The sequence below is a fragment of the Sminthopsis crassicaudata genome, chromosome 3 (assembly GCF_048593235.1).
Source record: "Sminthopsis crassicaudata isolate SCR6 chromosome 3, ASM4859323v1, whole genome shotgun sequence".
In the NCBI taxonomy this organism is placed as follows: Eukaryota; Metazoa; Chordata; class Mammalia; order Dasyuromorphia; family Dasyuridae; genus Sminthopsis; species Sminthopsis crassicaudata.
Window position 1 is genome coordinate 50,670,536 of NC_133619.1, and position 18,638 is coordinate 50,689,173.

General features: G+C 33.8%; 1 protein-coding gene across 24 annotated transcripts in view; it reads left to right on the top strand.

Annotated features, from left to right (window-relative positions):
- The window catches only part of TFDP2 (transcription factor Dp-2), a 149,917-nt gene that overhangs the window by 82,072 nt on the left and 49,207 nt on the right, over positions 1–18,638 (top strand). For 19 of the 24 annotated variants that reach the window (XM_074298448.1, XM_074298445.1, XM_074298450.1 and 16 more), the window contains one exon: positions 14,177–14,280. The exons of 1 other annotated variant lie outside the window; for it this stretch is intronic. In XM_074298448.1, coding sequence (XP_074154549.1) covers positions 14,177–14,280 — 104 coding nt within the window. Of the gene's footprint in view, positions 1–3,643; positions 3,931–14,176; positions 14,281–18,638 lie in introns of all 24 variants that reach the window. 4 more of the 24 variants (XM_074298453.1, XM_074298452.1, XM_074298457.1 and 1 more) reach the window with 1 other exon arrangement.

The following is an 18,638-nucleotide window of genomic DNA, read 5'->3' on the forward strand; positions in this document are numbered from 1 at the left end:
ATAATTGTTTGAATGAACTTCTCAGTTGATCAGTTAGATATTATTCAAGCATTGTTTGAATTCTTCATTCAGTAAATTGTAAAATTCAAGATGCCCATATATAGAATACAAAAAGATATTCTGTATCAAGTACTCATAAAATTGAAATAGAGTTTTTGCCAAAAGTTTGGGGCTAGTGAAAAGAACAGCTGCTAGATCTTCATTATTGCCATTTTTCTTCCAAGTGTACAGGTCACTTTAGAGAAGAAATTTCAGGGAATTACCTAAGAGTAAACCTAAAAAATACTTAAGAATGCCGGGGTATGATTTCTGGATATTGAGGGGGTTATTAACCAGAGCCAATTTCTTAGAGATTGCCTAGTTGGGAGTTCAGTTTATGAATTTGATGAAAATTTTAGATGATTGAATGTTTAAAGCCTGTTTAGAGCCATCTTTTGAGTATAAGAGGAAGGATAGTAGCCAAAGCAGTAGAATCCGGTTATATTGACAATGCTGAATTTTTTATTCCCTTTTTGTTTGTGGATGTGTTTACAACTTAGAGAAATCCCAGTGGAAATTTTTCAGCTTGTTTTATATATATCTTATTTAGTTATTACTGTTAATAAAAACCAAATCCTGAAATTTTGATATTTACTTGAGGTTCCAGAAATATAGTTGGAGATCTTTTAAAAATATAAATAATGATATGGATTTTTTTCCTCTTTGCATTTTGTATGGAATCTTACATTCTAAGGTGCTTTGTAGGGATTAAAGTCCAAGTCATTTTGTGCCCTAATGTTGGTTATCTGTTATTTACCCTTGAGTTTTTGACTCTTGCTACTTAGGCCTTATCTCATAAATTGAGTAGCAGAAATAAATATTAAAAAACAACACTCCCAAAATGTGATCAAGATTAAGGTTGTGGTTTCCTAGAATTGCTAACATTTTGGTGCTCTCATACCTTCTTCAGCAGAACTTATAACATAATATTCTATTAAATTACATAATTTTCCCATTCTCCCTGTTACACAATGTCCAATAGTTAGATTTATTTATAAATACATAACCAAAATGCATATCCTTTGCTAGTTCATCTCTCATTCTAAGTGAGTATGACTCCTTTAATCCTAAGCCTCTTCTTTCATTATATTTTCAGTGTTGGTTATCTAATTATGTCATTAATATTCATGGGCTCAGCATGAGTTTATGCAAATAACTCCCAAATATGCATAGATAAATAGGTGTAGGTATATTTCTTTTTTAAAAATTATAGCTTTTTTACAAGATATATGTATAGGTAATTTTTCAGTATTGACAGTTGCAAAACCTTTTGTTCCAACTTTTCTCCTCCTTCCCTCCCACACCCTCCCCCAGATGGCAGGTTGACCAATACATATTAAATATCTTAAAGTATAAGTTAAATATATATATATACATGTCCATATAGTTATTTTGCTATATAAAAAGAATGGGACTTTGAAATAGTGTACCATTAGCCTGTGAAGGAAGTAAAAAGTTTCTTGCAAAATTTTCTCTTTGATCTGGGGATTTCAAAATTTTGCAATAATATTCCTATGTGTTTTCCACAAAGGATCCCTTTGAGGTGGTGATCAGTTAATTTTTTTTCTATTTCTATTTTCCCCTCATATTCTATTACTCCAGGACAAATTTTTTTTTTTATTATGTCAAGATTCTTTTTTTGGTCACAACTTTCTGGCAGTCCAATAATTCTTATATTTTCTCTTCTTGATCTCTTTTCCAGATCTGTTGTTTTTCTTACAAGATGTTTCATATTCTGTTCTATTTTCTCATTCTTTATAATCTGTTTTGTTATTTCTTGGTCTCTCATAGCTTCACTGTCTTCCCCCTTGCCCACTTCTATTTTTTAAAGAGTTATTTTCATTTTTGAGACACTCTATCTCCTTTTCTTATTGGATAACTTTTTTCATAATATATTTTTCTTGCATGGTTTTCATTTATTTATTTATTTTAATTTTTTAGTTTTTCCTTAGTGTCTTTCATTTGATTTTTAAAATCTCTTTTGAGTTCTTCTACAAATTTTCTCTGGGCAAGGAGCCTTTTAAGGTTACTCTTTGGGATAGAAGAAGCTCTTTTTACTTCAGTGTCCTCTGAAGATGAATTCCAGTTTTCCCTGTTCCCATAGTAAGTTTCCATGATTGGGTTCTTTCTTCTTTGCCCATTCATCTTTCTTCAGATCCTCTTGGGTTGTGCCAGGAGATCACTGTTGTGCCCCAAGTCACCTTGATTTTTCAGCAAATTATGTTTACCCTGAAGTACATATTCTGTTTGTGCTGGAAATCTGGAGAGCTTGAAATTTACTCACCTACTCCACCATCTTCCCAGAATCCTTCTCTGGAATATTTTTCAGTGTATCAATCTTAGCATGTTCATAAATTTATTTCCCCCCCAAAATTATTTTTCAATCAAACTTCCTTTTCTTTTTTTTGTTAAGAGTATCATGTCCTTCCATTTACCCAAGTTCACTGCTTCAAAATTATATTGACTTTTTTCACTGCTTCACTTTTATCTGTATTTCAGTTACCACTTCTTATCAGTTCTCTCTGAAATATGAACCATATATCATGCCCTTATTACCTACTACTTTAGCCACTTAATTGGACTGTTGGTTTATAATATCCTTCCTTCTTTATTCCTTTTCCAATTTACTTCCATAACCAAAAGAATATTCCTAAAACTTTGGCTCTCCCTATTGAAAATCCTTGGGCTAACATTCACAGCCCACTTCACCACATACTGGATGACACCTATCTCTTTAGACATTTTATGTTACTCATCCACTCCACCTTCGGCCTACCACTTTTATTTGTTTTTGTATCAAGGCCTAATTTCATCTGTTTAGCTTAATGATTTTCCTGACCTCCCTCTTTTTATTTTCAGGTATATTTCATGCCCATTCCCATCACATCCACTTTTGGGGGTTGTATATTTTGGAGTTCAAAGCGCAGATTAGTATTCTGAGATTAAATTAATTTGAGAAATTCTGAACTCTATGGTCCCATTTTTATCAGGCTAGTTCTTGACTACCAACTTTGTTTTCTTCAACAAGTGGGCAAATAATTGTGTTTACCACACCTATATTTAATCCTGAGGAGTTCAGTTCCCTGAATTGGTGGTGGTCCTAGTCCTCTAGGCCCTTAACATCCTAGCCATACCTTGTTGTTCCCAACCTTATTCTTTTGCTACAATTAAACTGCTTGAACTCTTATATTCCATTTCACAGCCATTGCAGACTGTCTCCCATGCTCAGAATGTGCCTCTTCTATACCTTCAAAGCCCTGTTCAAATATTCTTACCTACAATAGGTCTTTCCTGATTTCTCCACAGGTTAGCTGTTTTTTTTTTTTTTTTTTTGTTTTGTTTTGTTTTTTTAATATGTTGTCTCTGTTAGAGTTCCCTTCAGAAAGATGTAAGTTCCTTGAAGACAGGTTTTTGGGGTGTTTTTTTTTTTTTTTTTTTGTATTTTTATATTCTGCACCTAGCTAGCAAAATGCCTTATATATAACAGTTGTTTAATAAAAGTTTGTTCAGTTAAAGAATGGAATTAATCTGGAGGGACATTTTTTTCTGGCATGTTAAGCTCTGGCTTCAGCCCTTTTAAGAAGACATGTTTGCTTTTTTCTAGTAAGTCCAGAGTACAACTTGGGCTTGGTCATCCATGGTCAGAGGAAGGAAGTGGGCTTTGTCTTCCACGTTCATGTGAAGCACAGGAAAGGGGCCACTAAGCAGGGCTGTCGACTTCACCAAGAGAGATGGCTACATTAAGGTGTCGTAAAGGACATAATCTATGATCCAGGCTGAAGGGTACCTATAGCAAAAGTACATTTCTGGGAGATCCTTACTGATTTAAAAAGAAGACAGAGTTGTTTATTGCTGCTGAAGGCATCCATATGGACCAGTTTTTGCACTGTGGTAAGAAACCTCAGCTCAACATTAGCAATATCCTCTCAGTTGGTACTTTACCTGAAGGGACCATAGTTTGCTGTCTTGAAGAAAAGCCTGATGACCAGGATAAGTTTGCCCAAGCATCTGGAAACTAAGCCATAGTAATTTCCCACAATCTGAAACCAAGAAAACATGGGTGAAGCTTCCTTCAGGCTCAAAGAAAGTGATCCCTGCAAACACAGCTATGGTTAGTGTTGTTGCTGGAGGAGATCATATTGATAAACCCATCCTTAAGGGAGTGTTATCAGAAATACAAGGCCAGGTGAAATTGTGGTCTTTTGTCCGGGGTGTGGCCATGAATCCTGTGGAACATCCCTGCAGGGGAAGTAATCACCAGTATATTAGAAAACCATTTCTATTTGTAGAGATTCCACAGCTGAATGAAGCTTATGGCTTCCTGGTGTATTGTCAACTCCATGGTACTAAGACTTTACAGGAGAAGAACTAAAATACAAAATCCTGACAATAAAAATTATTTTGGAAGTTATTAAAAAAAGACATGCTTAACAAATTTGTCAGGAAAGCTAACTAATATATTAGCTGACAGAGTCAAAATTCAAAAGATTCTTAGTAAATGAGAATAACAGACTGTGTATGATGATGAAATTCAATTTTAAAAATATAAATTTCATGTGATTGCTAATTTAGGAGAACATTTGAGTAAGGATTAGATGGCAGAAGAGATGACAGAATAAGGTGATAGAGGATTCATCACAAAACTATTTCTTGAAAAAAATCATTGGAAAGTTAATAGAAGTAATAGATCCTGAACTATCTTGCCTCTTTTTATTCCTTTTCTAATTCTTATCTGTGGAATACTTCCTCAGATCTAGTAGATATTTAGCATACACAGACAGAGTGATGAGTCTTAGAGATATAAAAACCAAACTAATCCCTGCCTCAAAGAACTTATATTCTCACTTACTTTTAACAGGGATCTCTTTGGTTCATGCTCCCAGTCCTGATTAAAGACTCCATTCTGGGTACCTAGAATGGAAGAAGCAAAAACACTAAAGACCAAAGAAACTATTTTAGGGGAAACTATACTGTCTCAAGAGATGAGGATGGTAGGCCTCACTGTTCTTACCTTTATAGCATGGTTCCCTTACCAGAAGACATTAATAAAAGAGTTACCTCTCTTCTTCAGAAATGAACATAGCCAACACATGGCTGGTGCTGTAAATCCTTTTGAAAAATACCTACTGTTTAGGCCAGCAGAAAAAGCTTCTGCCCAGCCATTTGATAGAACAACCGGAATAATTATAGAAGGTCCACTTGTGCTTCTCTGTCTTTTTTACTTTCCTGGAAATCATTCCCCAGCTTCTCCATGCAGATGATGCCATCTTAACAGATTGATGGAGTCTGTACATGCACCCTACTCCCATTTTGGTCTTTTTAAAATAAGGGGTGGCTCTTTGGATTGGGGAATGGGAAAGATTTCATTTGGAGATACAGGCTATATAAAAACAAAAAGTCAATTAAAATTTTAAATATGTATTTTTATGTGCCATAAAAATACACATTATATGTGTATGTGTGTGTGTGTATACATGTTGTTTGACTCAGCCAGGTTGTCAGTTTCTGGAGGTTAGGTATGTTTCACTTTTTTCTTTATATTTCAAGTGTTTAAAAACATGTTAGTCATTTTAATAAATGCTTGCTTGATTGAAAGTAATAGATTTAAGAAATGTTATGAAGGTAAAATGCATATTTTTCTTAATTTTGTCCCATTGAGTTCCTCTCTTCCTTTAAGATATAACTCAGGTTCCATTGTTAGCGTAAAGCCTGGTCTCCCCCATCTTGTTGTACCTTTCCTCCCATAGTACTTTATATATACTTGCTTTTCCCCATTAGAATGTAAGCTCATCCTAAAAAGCAATAATTTTGTGCTTTGTGCTTTTATCTTCAGAAACCAGAATAGTCTTTGCCACATAGTAGGCACTTAAGTAATTGATATTTGGTTGCTAAAATCATAAGAATTAAAAGTTGATTGAATATGGCATGTAGGGGGTAAATGAAGAAGCAAAGGTATTTCTGAGTTTATTAGCTTGGATGATAGAGATTATGGTCTATCTCTTCAACAGAATTAAAAAAAATTAAGAAAAGGGGCAAGTGTAGAAGGGAAGAAAATGAATTTTTGTCTCTTCAACAAAAATAAGAATATAAAGAGGAAGAACAAATGTAGAGAGGAAGAAAAAGAATTCTTTATTATACATGTTGAGTTTGAGTTGCCGTTTGGGTATCCAGGTATAGGTGTCCTGCAAACACTGATGGTATTGATTGGGTTGGAGAGAGATTATTTATTAGTCATTAACAAAGTCTGTAGAGAAAGAAAAGAAGAGGCCCTAAGACATAGTCTTAAGTGATCCCACATGTGGAGATATGTTTTATATACCACAATTTATTCAGCCATGAATATTCTCCAATTGATGGGCTTCCACTCAGTTTCCAGTTTCTGGCCACTACAAAGAGGGCTGCCACAAACATTCTTGCACACACAGGTCCCTTTCCCTTCTTTAAGGGAAGGCCAGTAGTAACACTGCTGGGTCAAAGAGTATGCACAGTTTGATAACTTTTTGAGCATAGTTCCAAATTGCTCTCCAGAATGGCTAAATGTATTCACAATTCCACCAATAATGTATCAGTGTCAGTTTTCCCACATCCCCTCCAATATTCATCATTATCGTTCCCTGTCATTCTAGCCAATCTGACAGGTGTGTAGTGGTATCTCAGAGTTGTCTTAATTTGCATTTCTCTGATTAATAATGACTTGGAGTATCTTTTCATATGGCTATAAATAGTTTAAATTTCTTCGTCTGAGAATTGTCTCTTCATATCCTTTGACCATTGATCAATTGGAGAATGGCTTGATTTCTTATAAATTAGAGTCAATTCTATATATGTTTTGGAAATGAGGCCTTTATCAGAACTTTTGACTGTAACAATGTTTTCCCAGTTTATTGCTTCCCTTCTAATCTTATCTGCATTAGTTTTGTTTGTACAAAAACTTTTCAATTTGATATAATCAAAATTTTCTATTTTGTGATCAATAATGATCTCTAGTTCTTCTTTGGTCATAAATTCCTTCTTCCACAGGTCTGAGAGGTAAACTATCCTATGTTCTTTTAATTTATTTATAATTGGAAATGAAGTCTTTATCAGAAGCCTTGGATATATATTTCCGCCCCTGTGTTCTGCTTCCCTTTTAATCTTGGCTGTATTGGTTTTTGTTTGTACAAAACTTTTAAATTAAATATAATCAAAATTATCCATTTTGTATTTCATATTTTCTATTTCTTCTTTGGCTTTAAATTCCTTTTCTCCATAGATTTGAGAGGTAGACTATATTTATTCTCCTAATTTGCTTATAGTATCACCCTTTATGTCTAAATCATGAATCCATTTCAACCTCACCTTGGTGTTGGTCAATACCTAGTTTCAGCCATACTCTTTTCTGGTTTTCTCAGCAATTTTTATCAAATAGTGAGTTCTTTTTTTTTTTAAATCAATTAATTAAATATTAATTTTTATAATTATAACATTTTCTTTCACAGTACATATGCATAGTTTTTTTTTAAACATTATCTCTTCTATTCCCTTCTGTTCCGAATTTTTCCCCTCCTTCCCTCCACCCCCTTCCCCAGATGGCAGGCGTTCCCATACATATTAAATATCTTATAGTGTATCCTAGGTACAATATATATGTGCAGAACCGAATTTTGTTGTTGTTGTTGTTGTTGTTGCAAAGGAAGGATTATATTCGGAAGGTAAAAATAATCTGGGAAGAAAAACAAAACAAAACAAAAACAATGCTCACAGTTTACACTCATTTCCCAGTGTTCCTTTTCTGGATGTAGCTGATTCTGTCCATCATTGATCAATTGGAATTGGATTAGCTCTTCTCTATGTTGAAGATATCCACTTCCATCAGCATACATCCTCATACAGTATCATTGTTGAAGTATATAAAGATCTCCTTGTTCTGCTCATTTCATTCAGCATCAGTTGATGTAAGTCTCTCCAAGCCTCTCTGTATTCCTCCTGTTGGTCATTTCTTACAGAACAATAATATTCCATAACCTTCATATACCATAATTTACCCAGCCATTCTCCAATTGATGGACATCCATTCATTTTCCAGTTTCTAGCCACTATGAAAAGGGCTGTCACAAACATCAAATAATGAGTTCTAATCCCAAAAGCTGGAGTCTTTGGGTTTATCAAATAGTAGATTATTAGAATCTTTGAATATTGTATTTTGTGAACCTAACCTCTTCCACTGGTCTACTACTCTATTTCTTAGGCAGTACCAAATGATTTTGATGACCACTGCTTTATTTTATAATTTTAGGTCTGGTACTGGTAATGCCCCTTCATTTGCATTTCTTTTTTCATTAATTCCCTTGAAATTCTTGATCTATTGTTGTTCTTCCAGATGAATTTTGTTGTTATTTTTCTTAGTATTATAAAATAATTTCTTGACATTTTGGTTGGCATGGCACTGAATAAGTAGATTTAGGTAGAATCGTCACTTTTATTATATTTGCTCAGTTCACCTGTGAACATTTGATATTCTTTCAATTGTTTAGATCTGATTTTATTTGTGTGAAAAGTGTTTTGTAATTATGTTCCTGTCTTTGTCTGGGCAGGTAGACTCCCAAATATTGTATATTATCTACAATTATTTTAAATGAAATTTCTCTTTCTATGTCTTGCTGCTGTACTTTTTAGTAATATATAAAAAAGTTGATGCTTTATATGGATTTATTTTATATCCTGCTATTTTGCTAAAGAAGTTAATTGTTTCTAGTTTAGTTGATTTTGTAAGATTCTCTAAGTGTACTAATCATATTATCTGCAAAGACTGATAATTTTGTTTCCAAAGATGAGACATTTTTCTCCTCCCAAATTCTGCTTCCTTGACGATTTAACAGTAGTTTTGTAAATGATATGGACATAATGAAAACTTTAAAGGAATTTTTCTAAATATTCCCTTTAGGCATATTTAGGCATCTTTTTTTCAGACAGATCATTCAGAATGTGTGAGACTTGTATATATGTGTTAGAAAGACAACTACCATGTTAATGAAAGATTCAATTTGGGGGAAACCCATCTCAGTTAAATTACTAAAAATTGTTTTATTGAATTAGAAAAAACAATAACAAAATTCATTTGGAAGGACAAAAAGTCTAGAATATCATGGGAACTAATAAAAAATGTAAATGAAGGAGGCTTTAGAAGTGTACTAGATCTTAAACTATACAATAATGCTATAATTATCAAAACTGTCTAATATTGGTCAAGAAATAGAAAGGGAGTTGGTGGAATAGAGTGACATACAATTTAAGCAAGAAATAAATATAGTAGCCTTATATTTGATAAGTGTAAAGACTAAAATTTTGGGCATAAGTCATCATTTGATTAAAAAAATAGTTGGGGATACTGAAGAGCAGTCTGGCAGAAATTGCTTATCATTCTTTATAGCACAATAGTTTTCCATCACATTATAGTATTCAGCCATTCTCCATTTTATGGGCATCTTCTCAATTTCCAGTTTTTTGCTACCACAAAAAGAGCTGCTATAAATATTCTTTACATATGAGTACTTTTCCTTTCTTCTTTGGGATACAGACCTAGTAGCAGCATTGCTGTGTCAAAGGGTATGCACATTTTTGTAGCTCTTTTGGCATAGTTTCAAATTTTTTCTAATATTTTGGCATCAGTTCATACCTTTACTGGTAGTGCACTAGTGTCCCAATTTTCCTACATCTCTTCAAATATTTGTCATTTTCCTTTTATGTAAAAGCAACTAATGTGATAGGTGTAAAATGGCACCTTAGAGTTGTTTTAATTTTCATTTCTATAATCAGTAGTGACATCGAGCATTTTATATATATATATATATATATATATATATATATATATATATATATTTTTTTTTTTTTACAGTATCACCCTTTTTATTTAAACCATATACCCATTTTGATCTTATTTTGTAATAGTCTGAAATACTGGTCTTCACCTCATTCCTACCAAACTGTTTTCCTGTTTTTCCCACAGTTTTTGTCAAATAGTGAGTTTTTTCCCCCAAAGCATAGATCTTTGTGTTTATCAAATACTAGATTACTATAGTTATTACCTAATATATATTATGTATGCAATCTATTCACTAATCCACTACTCTGTGTCTTAACTAGTACTAGCTTGTTTTGATGATTGCTATTTGATAATACAATTTGAAATCTAACAGGAGCCTTCACATTTAGATTTAACTTCACAGATCTGGATGTACTAAATGGTTTAGAATTGGAATTAGCACCATTTAGCACTGGATGACATGTTATTGGCACTGAAGAAAATATATGCCCAGTTTCTTCCTATTCCCCTGGTGACCAGTTTATGGGAGTACATGGAAAAGAACTCACAGGATGGTCATGGAGAGATGATTGTGATCCAGTGATGCAACTGGATGAGACAATAGATTCTTCAGAGTGAATGTAAAATCTTAAATTTGGATTCAAATTAGTCATATATAAGTACAAAAGTGGAGACATTTTAGATAGTCTGTTAAAATAACAAATTTTCTTAGTCTGCAAGATCATTAGAAGTCAACAGTATGATGTAATGAAAAAAATCAATGTGATTTTAGGCTGTATTCATAGTAGAATAGTATATAGAACAAGAAATATGAACATTTCACTGTGCTTATAGAAATTGCTTGTATTGTAACAAAAAACTACCACCTTCATTAAGTAATGTAAATTTTTTTTTTTTTTTTGAGGCTGGGGTTAAGTGATTTGCCCAGGGTCACACAGCTAGGAAGTATTAAGTATCTGAGACCAGATTTTGAACTCGGGTCCTCCTGAATTCAGGGCTGGTGCTCTATCCACTACGTCACCTAGCTGCCCAAGTAATGTAACTTATTAAATAGATTAAGGACTTGTAAATTCATTTGTTGTACAGTATTTCTTGTGTATAAGAATTGCTTGAAAATGACAGGGAAAGATAATGCAGAATGTTGGACGGAATGTGGGAAAACTCTGACACTGATACATTGTTGGTGGAATTATGAATACATTTAGCCATTCTGGAGAGCAATTTGGAACTATGCTCAAAAAGTTAATAAAATGTGCATACCCTTTGATCCAGCAGTGTTATTACTGGGCTTATATCCCAAAGAGATCTTAAAGAAGGGAAAGGGACCTCTATGTGCAAGAATGTTTGTGGCAGCCCTCTTTGTAGTGGCCAGAAACTGGAAACTGAGTGAATGCCCATCAATTGGAGAATGGCTGAATAAATTGTGGTATATGAATGTTATGGAATATTATTGTTCTGTAAGAAATGACCAACAGGATGATTTCAGAAAGGTCTGGAGAGACTTTCATGAATTTATGCTGAGTGAAATGAGCAAGACCAGGAGATCATTATATACTTCAACAACAATACTATTTGATGATCAATTCTGATGGACGTGGCCGTCTCCAACAATGAGACAAACAAAATCAGCTCCAATAGAGCAGTAATGAACTGAACCAGTTACGCCCAACAAAAGAACTCTGGGAGATGACTATGAACCACTACATAGAATTCCTAATACCCCTGTTTTTGTCCACCTGCATTTTTTATTTCCTTCACAGGCTAATTGTACACTATTTCAAAGTCTGATTCTTTTTGTACAGCAAAATAACTGTTTGGACATGTGTACATATATTGTATTTAATTAATACTTTAACTATGTAACACATAGTGGTCAACCTGCCATCTGGGGGAGGAGAGTGGGGGGGAAGGAGGGGGGAAAATTGGAACAAAAGGCTTGGCAATTGTCAGTGCTGTAAAATTACCCATGCATGTATCTTGTAAATAAAAAGCTATTAAAAAAAAAAAAGAATTGCTTGACATTACAACAGAAAAGGTTTTTTTGTCTAGTCTTAAAAGAAATAAGGTCATTAAATTATAATAGTTGAAATGTACATATATATGTATATCTTTACTATTTCCAGATCTTAATGTATAGATTTTTTAATTTGATTTTTTAACAGTTCTCAGGATAGCTAGGTGGCACAGTGGGTAGAGCTCTGGGCCTGTAGTCAGGAAAACTCATCTTTCCAAGTTTAAATCTGGCCTTAGACACATCATCTGTGTGAGCCCGAGCAAGTCACTTCACCCTGTTTGCCATAGTTTCCTCATCTGTCAAATGAATTGGAGAAGGAAATGGCAAACATTCCAGCATCATCACCAAGAAAAGCTCAAATAGGGTCCCCGAAAGTAGGGTGTGACTGAGTGTAACATGATCAAGGCACTGTATATATTAGTCAGCCAACAAGTGTTTATTATGCATCTTTTATGGGTCAGTGGTCTGCTAGGTGCTGTAGATACAGAGATGACAGCAAGAGTGAAATGGTTCTTGCTTTCAAGCTATTTCCATTCTGGTTGTCAGTTAAGAAGTGCTAGACAGAGACTTTAAACCCGGAATACTCGAGTCCTAATACACCATTCTCTACTGTACCCTTTATAATCATATTGATGGAAAAGGAATTCTACTTTGAAGGCCTTTTTGTGTAAAGGCTCTTTATTGTGAGTAGTTTAAAACAAATATCAGTAAAGCTTCTGACTTTTGAGAGTTATTTTGTCAAATAAGGCAAAGCAAGAAAATAAACCACAGACTCATAGAATTATAGGATTTTAGAAGTGGAATTATAGGATTTTAGAGGTTTATTTCAGAGATTATCTTGTCTGATTTCTATTAAACTAGTTGTTTTACTAATCTGTTCTATAATTTTTTCTAGCAATCAGTATCAGGCTCATTGATTTCTGCTTTCTTCCATTCATAAATTACATCTTTTTTCAAATTTGAACATTTGCATGTCTCTAGCTTGCTTGTAGCTCTCCTCTTAGTCATGACTGACAGAATGGTGGTGCCATTTGTGGACATAGGGAAATCCAGAGGGAGAGCTGATTTAGTTACTCAGGGATCAAAGTCCTGCTTCCGGGCTTGGCGCTCTATGCACTGAACCATCTCTTTGAGCAATCCTCTTTCCCAAAAAGTAATTGGAAATAGAAAACTTGAGTCCTTAGTAAGGCAGCCAGACAGTGCTAAGTAGAACTCTGGGCCTGGATGCTTCCTAATTGTGTGACCCTGAGCAGTTCACTTAACTTCTTCCTTCTTCAGTTTCCTCATCTATAAAATGATGATAATAATAGCATTTACATGCTGGGATTATTGTAAAGCACTCTTCAAATTTTAGAGTCCTCTATCAATGTTGGCTGTTATTATGATAATGGTGGGTTTGGAATTGTTACTTGTTACTTTTGGATATTGTCAGAACAAAAATAATGGCTAAATCTGTCATAAAGATTTCTTCTTAGTTTTTTTTTTTTTTTTTTTTTTAAGACAGGAATATTTACTGTACAAATAATTACCTCCAACTATGAGGATACACAATATTCTCCATATATTCTACCTCAGACTCTACGGAAGGGAGAGGATTCACAACTTAGCTCAGTGAAGGAATGAATTTCCTAAGAAACATTATAGAAGAGCACAGAATCAAGGCTTGGTTAAGCTAAGAGGAGCTAATAAAAGACATAAGCAGAGGATCAAAGAGAAAAGATAACAAAATATTGCTTTGTCAGAAAAGGAAGGGGAGTTTAAAATAATGGAGAAGTAGAGTGCTCAAATACTGCAGGGGCAGTATCAGAATAGTTTTTAAAACACACCAAAAAAAATTAAATGCTCAACATTATTTTATTTTGTGGGACTGTACTTCAAGGGATTTTTAGCAAGTTCAGATTCAAAAAGATTCAAAAAGGACTTGGTTTATTTTTTCTGATTAGCTTTGGGATATCTAATTTTTATTTGGTAGACAATATATACTTCTGTTATTGCTTGATTGACTGGTTTTTCCTCGCAAAACTCACTATTCCTGTTTAGAGATGCTACTTGGATTACTTTTTTTTTTTTTTTTTTTTTGGAGTTGGGATTCTCTTTTGTTAGTATCAACTAACTATTATTTCTGTATACAGCACATATTTTTTAAAAAGTTAAAAATAAATTTCAGTTAACTTGTTTTGAAAATTTTATGTAACTTCATGTCTCTTCAAATAAAATTACAAATACTTCTAGTTTATTACAGGAAAAAAGGGTATCTTGATATTCAGAATGACTTGAAATTTCAGAAAACCAATGAGTTTTTGTCATTTTTTTTTTTTTAGGTAACATTTCACTTGTTGCATTTCCAGTTTCCAGCACCAATTCAACATCAAAAATTTTACCAAAAACCTTAGGACCAATAAATGTGAATGTTGGACCCCAAATGGTAAGCAGATAATGACTTCAAGTAACATGATACTTGATTAAATTTTAAAAGAAATTGTAAATATTTAGCTTTTATTTGTATGCATGTAAGGGGAGTCCTTTTGTTCTCTTAGTAAATTATTGCATTCACATAACTAATAAAGTTAAATCTTGAGAGAAGAAATGTGAGCTTTTTTTCTTTCTAGTCTGAGTTTATGTAATTTGTGCAACTCTGCCTTCCATAAGTCCAATTCATGGGCAAGTCAGGACATCATTCCTGTGTGATATCATTGTGTTTCTTCAGAAATGAAGGACAGGGGGCAGCTAGGTGGCGCAGTGGATAGAGCACCAGCCTTGAATTCAGTAGGACCCGAGTTCAAATCTTGTCTCAGACTACTTAACACTTCCTAGCTGTGTGACCCTGGGCAAGTCATTTAACCCCAGCCTCAGAAAGAAAAAAAAAAGAAAGAAAGAAATGAAGGACAAATAACAATAGTATGATAGTAAGATCAGCTTGCTTATGAGGTACTTTTCTCCCTCTTCCTGTTATTGGATTAATTTGGTGGATTGCATTGTTTTTTCTTAGTGATCCTTTATCTCCTTTTCTTATATCCATATAATTAATATTTAATGGTACAAACTATATAAAAAATTGAGTCTATGGGATGCAGCTAGAGAATGAATCTGTATTTGGTCTTACTAATACTTTTAAGAAGTTTTTATATGAAAGGATATACAAAGGAAACCAGATTAGGTAATATATATATATATATCACTTCACAGTATTTTTAAAAATTAAGTATAGAAAATATAAAAGTCAATGTGCTTCTTCAAAGATATTAAGTAGCAAACCTATCAGAACATAAAATATGGCACATTGATAGATTTCCCTATTAGCTATTTTAAAAGATATTTTTAAATATTTCCTATCCCTTAGGTGGGGAAATATGTATTTAAGCACCATTTATTCCTCTCCTCCAGTTTCATTAAATCATATTAAGCACACATTAAAAATTAGAACTGCCTTAAAAATAGTTAAAAATGAGATTTTTGGCTTATGGAATTTTGATAACACCAGATGGGCTTTACAAATTGTCTAGTCCAATCTCCTTATTATGCAGATAAAGAATGGGTATAGGCATGGGTAGATCATATAATATTATTGTGATTTGTAATATAAATTTCTATGAATCCTGAAAATCTTGACTTATGCATGCTTGGTAAATTATATGTATGTACAGGTGCACAGACACATGTAGTTAGGAAGATAGGGGATAGCCAAAGTTCCATTGAAACTGGAACACTGTTCTGTACCCAACAAATTATATGGTTGATAGACCAAATTTCTCACACATTTTCAATAAATTTCATTGGTACTTTAGCTAAAATTCTACAGATCATTAACTGTGCTCAACTTATTCACAAAATTTCTTTTATAGCTCAATTTAAGTGTATGGTTTTCAGCTTCTAAATAATTAATAGACTTTAGCAGTTTTTAAAAACTTGAATTTTTTTGAGGCAGACATCTAGGAGAGGGATTGGGAGGAAGAGAGGGAGAGAGAAAAAAAAATTGGAACCCAACATTTTGCAAAGGTAAATGCTGAAAACTATATATGCATGTATTTTTAACATAAAACACTTTATTAAAAAAAGAAAAATTCATGCAGAATCAGTTGTATTTTGTTGATAATAATTTTGCATTTAGCATATCAAACTTTTCAGTTCTTCATAGTGTACAACAAATAAGATAAATTACTCTTTTCTTACTATATTAGTGGGGGTGGAGGTTTAGTTACTGAGAAACAAAATAAGTTGTCGGAAAGGATTAGTCTGTCTGCAGGCCTCTGGAAGATTATTCTGAGATTGAATTTTGAAAAAAAACCCATTGTTAATCATTTTGCTACTCTTGACCATATGTAGATAAAATTGATATTGGCAACTAAAACATCCATATATCCAGCATTCATGCTGCATCTAAACATAAATTTGGTATAACCAATGTTATAAAGGATCTAAACTAAATTATTAGCCTATTTCCTGCAAGGGAACAACTGGGAAAATATTTATATAACATTTATTGCTAGACTTTTGAAATATGTATTCCTCTGTGAAAGCCAATTGATGTTAACTAGTTGAATAGAGCCAGAATGCTAATCACTATCTCCTTAACCATGAAGGAAAACATAGCTACTCCTCAGAGTTCCCTAGCACCCTGAGAGAATGACTCAGGCAGCCTAGCTATGGGAAAATATGTTCTCTACATGTGGAGGTTTGTCCAGGGCAGCCTCAGATGAAAAAAGCTCAAGATTTTTCCGCTTATATCATGGTCTCCCACTGAACATCCTGAATAAAAGAGTTCAAGGTTCCTCAAGAATGAATGAAGCAAAAGAAGATAAGGTTGATACCTCTGCATACAATCGGGGAGCCTCTCCTTATATTTTATTTTTTTTAAAAACAACATTCACAGGGTAATAATCCCTGGTCTAGAAAAATTACTTTTCAGATGATTAAAAGAACTATTGTTGATCTTTGATGCATCATTGAGAACATCTACTGTATTTGCTAGGTGGTACAGTAGATGGAGCATTGGCCTAGAGGCAGGAAGACCTGAGCAGTGTGACTCTGAGCAAGTCATTTACACTGTCTGCTTCAGTTTCCTCAGTTGTAAAACGGGAATAATAATGGCTCCTATCTCACAGGACCATTATAAGGATCATGTAAGATAATTTTTGTAAAGTTCTTAGTAAAATACCTGGCACACATAGTAGGCACTTAATAAATGCTTGTTCTTTTCTTTCTTTCAAGATATGCACATAGAAAGATATATAGGCTATAAAACTCAGAATCAGCAAGGAAAATTAACAGAGAATGTAGAAAAATGTAGAGGATTAGGCTAAATACTCTCTTGCCTTAGGTGTGTATTATAGTTCCTAAATTAGTAAGAGTTAGTTTTCTCTTCTTGAACTTTGATCAAGCTAACTCCCTGGCTCTTTGATCTGGCTCTTCCTTAGAGCCTTTCTTTTCTAGACGACTCTTCCTCCCCTCCCCCCCCACACCCATGTTGTTTTAAGATTTTTATGAATGGCAACTTCCTCTTTTCCTCAATAAAGATCTCTAAATTCTCTGCTATAGTGGATAGAAATATTTTGTAATGGGTTGTTAAAAACTTCAACAAGTGACATTTATGAAAATAATAGTTGCAGAAACTTACCTACTTAAGTTATCAATATCTCTTGAGCCTGAGGATCCTTGTTTTTAAGCTCATACTTATCTTTCTTTGTCAGAATAATAAACTTTAAAGTAGCTAAACACTGTGTAATGTTAGCATTGAAGGAGCTGTTGCAAAGGAAGTGGAGAATCTACTAATAGAAGACTGCATCTTAGAATTTTGTATTTCCCTTAGTTCACTGAACTGTCTATATAATGCTCACTGTTTGTTAAATGAATGAATGCCTTTGCAGATTCTTTTGCTATCTTATAGTCTACCCAGATCTGAAAATTTGGGCAGTAGGAAGGGCCAAGAGGTACTAAAAGTAATACCACAACATTCCTCCATTCTTTAATCTTTATCTCCTGGAGATCCAACCACAAACAAAAAGAAAGACTGGGACTATCCAGTAAGTAATTGAATTCCCTAACTCTTCTTGCACAGTTTTGTGTTTTATACAGGGTCAAAACAAAACAAAAACCCTGAATAGTAGAAACACTAGAAGAGCAGGAGCTTTGGCTTTCTAAGCATCAAGAAATAGTCTTTAAAAGTTATAGCTTCTAAGTTCAGGAGATCTGAAGTCCATTTGTTCTTTTGTATCCTTAACACTTTTCCTTTATATCATTCTGTGGCATAGCTAGTTTACAAGCCCATTGGTTAATCAATTGAGCTCTCAGTTGATTATTAGGACAATGTTAATTTTACTTGCTAAAATCCTAGATGAATGAATGAATGAATGAATGAATGAATGAATGAATTAATGAAAAAGAATTTACTAAACCTTGCTAAGTGCAAAGGATTCTTTGTTCTTAAGTGTTAGAAATATACATTTTAAAAGCAAGACAGTCCCTGCTCTCTGCATCTCCTGTATTCCCCATTCTTTCCTTTGGCCTCACACTTGGACTCATGCCATGGCCTTCATTTGGTCTCCTAGCCTCATCTCTTTCCCCACTCCAGTCCGTCAGCCACTCTGCTACTCATACGTATGACTGACCTAATGGGTAACTCTAACTAGATCCGCATCTTATTACCTCTAAGATCACATTGGGAAGTCTTTTTTTTGGCTTTCAAGGCCCTTCATAGCTTGCTCCTTTCCCTAACTTTACAGTATTTTTTACATCTTGTTCCCTTCCAAGGACTCTCCAATCCAGTGATAGCCTGAAACATTTACA